Here is a 6,000-nt window from a genome sequence, read left to right on the forward strand (position 1 = left end):
GTGGATGATTTATTAGGTGAGGTTCGAAACCCGAAGCTAGGTTTCACTGCGGATGTGGCTTAGTCATCGTGCCATGAGGAGAGATCAAGGCCGAGGTGTTGGTTTCTGGGAGTGTAAGTGTAAAAATGAGTCAACTCGGGGCTTATCATCAACATTAAACATGAACCTGATGCCTAGTTGATTGTTCGCTCTGGTGATCTGCAGAGTGTGGCAGCAGTCGGAGGCCGCCGCTGACATGGCGTCCTCGGCGGTGATCCCCGGGCTGCTACATAGCTACTTACATTGGTCAAAGGAGCATACTCTCAACTCTGCAACCTATAGCTGCTTAAAACCATCTTCAGATCAATCACTTATAATGTCTTCCAGTTCCAAAGACACCCTATCCACTCTTCTTCGCGTAATCGAAAATGACATCATCCCACTGACCCAGGCCGGAGTGGCCTCCGGCTCCAAGGTCTTCGGCGCCGCCATCCTCTCCCGAGAGACCCTCGCACCTCTCACAGTCGCCACCAACGACGAGCGCGCCTCGCCCCTCCTCCACGGCGAGATCAACTGCATCCAGCAATTCTTCACCCAGGACTACCCGGACCCGGCCACCCGGCCCGACCCGCGAACCGACTGCGTCTTCCTGGCCACGCACGAGCCCTGCAGCCTGTGCCTGAGCGGCATCGCCTGGTCCGGCTTCCGCGAGTTCTACTACCTCTTCACCTACGAGGACAGCCGCGACCTGTTCGCGATCCCGCACGACATCGACATCCTGCAGCAGGTGTTTCGCGTGCCGGGCACCGAGGCGCCGGAGCAGGTGGAGCGGCGCGCGCTGTACAATCGGGAGAACAACTTCTTCACGGGGCGCTCGTTTTTGAGCTTGGTGGAGGAGCTCGGGGCAGGGAAGGAGGAGAGGGAGTATTGGCTTTCGGAGATTGAGCGCGTGAAGGGACTGTATAATGCGCTGAGTGAGACGTACCAGAAAGGGAAGCAGGCCGGAGCGCAGACATCTAGCGCTTGGAAGTAGGGCTCGACAGATATGAATGATATGAAGTTCTTCTGTTATTAAAAAAAAGTGTGGAACTGAGTGAGATTTTGGTATTATTTAAATCAATCTTCCATGATCTCTCAAAGCCCTGACTATACTTTTCACTCACAATGACATAGCGTGTCCCCTGTCTCTCCTCCCAGTCCCTTGGCTGGATTTTTCCGTTGGTACCGGGAGTGAGTTTTCGGCATCAAAATCTTCATTCCATGTGTTGGGCGGCTCTCTTGACTAACCGATTGTCGCTTTGGCAGATACATAGTCGAGGACCTGCTGCTGCTCAGGCCCTCTTCGGGATGCGTCCCGGCCTCGGGGCGACGAGCGTCAAGGGTGTTAACGTCATGCTCAACTGGTGAGATACTTTTCTTTCCTTCTTTTCTCTATGGTTGTGGTCTAATGAATTAACTTTTCCAAATAGGAAGTGGGATACGGTAGGCGGCTTCGCCCGTTCGGCTGCAGAGTTCAAGGTCTGGCGCAAGCACTGTACGGATCAGCAGAAACTGCAAACAAGACTTACGACGTAAGATAACTCTACAATTTGTGCACGGTGTTTTGCAGAACTAATAATCTTCATACGCAGCGTCCTTTGAAGCTCATCTACCGCACTCATTTTTGGCCAGTCAAGGACCAACTGAGTCAGGTGTTTGAAGCGTTCGTGGTTCGGATGGAATCTTTTGGGTTTCAAGCGAACGAAAGTCCATTTCGCAGAGACTTGGTAGAAACACCGTCCAAGGGCACTGATAGATCTCTGGACGAGTTTCTGCACTCAGTCTTTGCCTTGCCCGTGAAGTCGTTGCCCTCAACTGGCGGCCAGTGGCTGGATTTCGATGACCGATAGATTGAAGAGTATATGGACAAGATTGGAAAGCCCCCCGTTCTCAACAGCAAAGACGGCTTCGAGGTGTAAGTGCAAGGATATATACACCAACACAGTGCTGTGCAGCCAAGTCCCTACTTATTGACCATCTCGTTCGTGCACTGATTACACGCCAACCGTGAGAGAAGAGCAGCAGCCCGACGATGTCCGGGGCCTCCAGGCGTACCACGACTGGTTCTACCAGTACGTCATGCCTCCCGATCAGGATGGATACTCGCACGCCATCATGGCCTTGCCCTGGACGACCGGCGAGCCAGTATATCGCGATACGCACAAGACGGGGCTGCCGCAGTTCTCGGAAGCGGGCGTCTTTTCCTACAATATCGGGCCGTACGCAAAATGCCCAGCGCTAGTCTCCCAGGTATGTTGGCAGCTTTTGCCTCTGACTTGGGCATCCATGGACGGGCGACTGCTAACCCGGGCGTAGTTGGCAGCATCCCCTACATCTCCAGGGACACGGGAAAGGAGGAGCGGCGACCGGCTGCGCTGGGACTCGTGAGCGCCGAGGGTAGTGATGTTATGCTCACTGATTTGTCAGCAAACTTTTCGAGAGCACAGATGCAGTCGCTACGAACAAGGGCGGATTGAGCTTTAGTTGGATTTGGAATCCGAGCCAAATTGAGCTTTAGTTGGATTTGAGATATGGGCTTTCGAAGGAAGACTGCTATTACTGTATGCGTACGAACACCATCTTCCATCCATGGCACGTACCGTTGAATGCGAAATTCACATGCGGTAAAATAATACGGTACAAGACATGGACTGAACATACACACCGTCTCTTATTCTTCTCTTATTCTTCTCTTATTCTTCTCTTATTCTTCTCTTATTCTAGGCAACAGCAGTGATGAGGAGTGAGGTGGTGGTTATTACGTAGATGGATGCCTTGGACGCGGGGAGAGAGTAGTGTAATCACTCCGCCGTGATGAGCCGAGGACCGCACTGAATGAAGTCTTTGCAACGAGCGTATACAAATGACGGGATCAAGCCCCTTTGCTTCCGCTCATTCTTAGCCGTCACTACAAAAAAGAAACAAGTATTGAACATTCAAGATCCCAGCCTACGTTTCTCTCGTCCCTCCCTCCCTCCGACTTCACCATGACGTCCCGCTTCGCCTCATCCGACTTTGCGCCGCCCAAGCGCGCCGTCCCGACGACGCGCGACACCTCCCTCGCGCCGTGGCTGCGCACCGTCACAGCGGCCTTTGGCGGCGGCATGGTCCTCTTCTTCACGCCCATCCTCATCCTCCTCCCTCTCCGCGTGCCCGTGCCCCCCGCACTCGCCGCGCTTGTCCGCTGGGGCCCCGGCGGCGGCGGCGCGGAGCAGTACGAGGAGATGATCGCGTCCATCTACGTGGTCTGGGGCGTCTTCCTTTTGCGTGCCGCCGCCGCCGAGCACGTCAGCGAGCACGCGCTGTTCCTCGACTTCACGGCGTGCGCCAACGTGGCGCACATCGGGTTGATGACGCTCATGGCGGTGGTCAACGTCGGGGACCGGGTGCACCTGGTCGGCGACGTGCTGGCGGCATGGCTGGTCCTCGGCCCGTTCGTGTACATCTGGGGCTCGGTGAGGCGGGAGCATGGCCGGCGCCGGCAGCTCCCGTGAATGGAAACTCCGGAGCCGGGCCGTCGTCATCAGAGTTGGTGCCTACATTGCGCGTTGGGATCTTTAGCACGGAGCGTCTTCTGAAAAGAGTTAGCTCATCGTGTCTTGCAGATTCTATTTTTCTACTATTATACGCCCCCTCCTCAACATGGCATGGGTCTTGCGACGGACTCTTGAACAACTCCACAAGTGCCGTCATTGGAGTGGCTTGCATGCGTTCATGACTTTTTGGGTCCAGGGACACTTGTTCACGCGCCCCGAGTGTGATTGCCAGTTTCATCGTTATTAGGTCATCTATAGAAAATCAAGGTTTTTCTGCTTCCACCAACGGAAGGTGTCTGTCAGAACCTACCAAACGCCCACCTCCCCCTCTCTCTTGGCGTTTTTCTCTCCAAGCACCTACTGTAGCTGTCCGTTCCCATCCACGGGCAGCGAACGAGCTTGCAGCAATAAGCGATGGCTTGCCGCATGGCTGACTGTGAGCAAACTATCTGCGAGTCCCCGCCCTCGGCTCGTGCCCCCGGTTCGGCACCTACTGGTAGCCTGTAGGCTATTTGGTTGGGCAAGCCTCAACTGAAGCACTAGAAACTGGACCGGCATGGTTCCTGATTCTAGACGGGGTTTTTGATGATGTTTGCAAACCATGGTTTCGGGGGGGTGGTCATTAAAACCCTCAAAGAGTAGGTACCTCCATGTACAATTGTCCCTTTTTTCTGCAACAAGATCTTGGAACTTTTTGCGAGACATCCATCTCACCTTGTCTAAGATTGCGGCTGAAAAAAAAAAGAAAGCCAAGACAAACCAGGTGAGCTGAGTGATTCGTTGTGACTACAATCGTTGCCGCCGAATGTAACAGTGACATGCATCACAAGGTCCATCACAGTTGGTAGTATTCTCTCTGCGACAACTCAGCAAAAAGCAGGCTGCAGGTGGCTCTCAATAAGACAAACCACAAAGTCATAACGGGGCGAATTCGGCCTTGTCCGGTGACGTTTGTAAGCATAGAAGAAGCAGAAGAAGAGAGAAGAAGAATAAGCAAAAAAGGGTGGTATGCACGCCAGTCTGCAGAAAGGGATCTGGCTTCATCAGCATGCATGCCGCCCCCAGCCCCCAATTTCTTGACGCCGTGATACATGATGCGCTGTAATTTCAGCGCCTTAAATTTGCTCCTGCAACGTTTGATTGCTTGTTCATCAAGGCATGCGCTCGGTATACGAACACACTCATGCGAGTTTGTCCCAAAAAAAGCGAACAACCAAGTCAGCCATCATCGAGTCATGCCCCGGCCGCGGAACAAGCAAGAACGTGCTACAGTAACTATGTAACTACTGCGCGCGAAAGCATCCGCCCGCCGGGGAGCTTGCGGGCGTCAAAGAAAGCATGTTCCTCTTTCCTCCCCTCTACTAACCAGCTAACTACGTTAGTTGGAGGGCTTGCTTGTTGGGCGAGTTAATGCAGGTGATGGACAGCCACGCAGCCACTTATGCAGGTTGGGTTGGATCTTCCTTTTCCCCTCATGAGAAAGGAGGGGGGGGGGATGGACGGCCAACGAAATTCGCGCCAACAAACCAAACCCAAAGAACAGGAAAAAAAAAGAAAGGTCGGTGAATGCGTCCTTTGTTCCAAGAAAAAGAAATCCGCGGTGAGCACGGCGCCGCGTGATCAGACCGTGGCGAGACAAAGGAGGACAGCTGTCAAAATCGTGTAACGCGCCCGGCGTCGAATCATTTTCCTAGGACTTCACACCCATTCAACCGTTCGACCGAGCGACCGCCGACTTGCCTGTGCCTTTTTAGCCACCGCTCTGACTGGCTGTTCCGGCTCGGGCCAGGCACGGACGCGCGTGCCGGTTCCCCTTTTTCTCTTATTAGTGCGCCTGGAGCGATGGTGTTGTGGTAATTCGAGCAAACCAAACTTTTTGCGACTTTCCAAGTATAGCAAGCGGCTAGAAAGAAGAAGGCTGGAGAGGAGGGGGGACGCAGGCAGCCACCCGGGTGAGAAAGGGAAGAAAAGGGGGCGGGAGCAAAGACATTTTGGTTTTTTTCTAGAGGCCTCTGAAACATCGGCGGAAGAAGACGCAAAAAAAAAAAAAGAGAGAGAGAGATCACACGGACACTTTTCATTCTTGGATTCACGTACGCCCTTACTATCTTTCTTCCCAGCCAGCAACACTGCCGTATTTACAGTGGCTGTCAATCTTGTCCTCTCTGTAGGGCTGTCCGTAACTGTTAGTCGCTGGGTATCCGATACTTGCCCCCCCTACCTCCGCGAGACCGGAGCCGGCGGCGCAGCCGAGACTGCGCTGTCTCACTTTTTTTTGTCGGCTGGACCTAGTTGAGAGCCTGGACGCGAACTCAGGAGGGGCGTGCAGATGGGAGACGCGAACCTTGTTCAAGGGAGGGAGAAGAATTCGCATCGAACCATGCTTCTTGACCACGCTCGCTCCTCTTCTCCCTTTGTCCTTTTTTTTTTTTTTTTTTTTTTTTCA

At 53.6% G+C, this 6,000-nt stretch overlaps 3 protein-coding genes across 3 annotated transcripts; all 3 read left to right on the top strand.

The window, feature by feature from the left end:
* Nucleotides 1-355: 355 nt before the first annotated feature.
* ISF_02633 (cytidine/deoxycytidylate deaminase family protein) lies at nt 356-1,012 on the top strand (the record flags this gene model as incomplete). The annotated part of the gene is made up of 1 exon (XM_018846239.1): nt 356-1,012. The coding sequence occupies one exon, from the start codon at nt 356-358 to the stop codon at nt 1,010-1,012; it is 657 nt and encodes a 218-aa protein (XP_018706946.1).
* An 868-nt stretch (nt 1,013-1,880) lies between these two features.
* ISF_02634 (hypothetical protein) lies at nt 1,881-2,495 on the top strand (the record flags this gene model as incomplete). The annotated part of the gene is made up of 4 exons (XM_018846240.1): nt 1,881-1,933; nt 2,031-2,198; nt 2,255-2,268; nt 2,335-2,495. 4 exons carry the CDS (start codon nt 1,881-1,883, stop codon nt 2,493-2,495), a joined length of 396 nt encoding a protein of 131 aa, XP_018706947.1.
* Nucleotides 2,496-3,005: 510 nt separating this feature from the next.
* Nucleotides 3,006-3,512, top strand: ISF_02635 (hypothetical protein; the record flags this gene model as incomplete). Its single annotated transcript, XM_018846241.1, has 1 exon — nt 3,006-3,512. The coding sequence occupies one exon, from the start codon at nt 3,006-3,008 to the stop codon at nt 3,510-3,512; it is 507 nt and encodes a 168-aa protein (XP_018706948.1).
* Between the last annotated feature and the right edge of the window lie 2,488 nt (nt 3,513-6,000).

This window comes from Cordyceps fumosorosea (genome assembly GCF_001636725.1).
Source record: "Cordyceps fumosorosea ARSEF 2679 chromosome Unknown scaffold_4, whole genome shotgun sequence".
NCBI lineage: Eukaryota > Fungi > Ascomycota > Sordariomycetes > Hypocreales > Cordycipitaceae > Cordyceps > Cordyceps fumosorosea.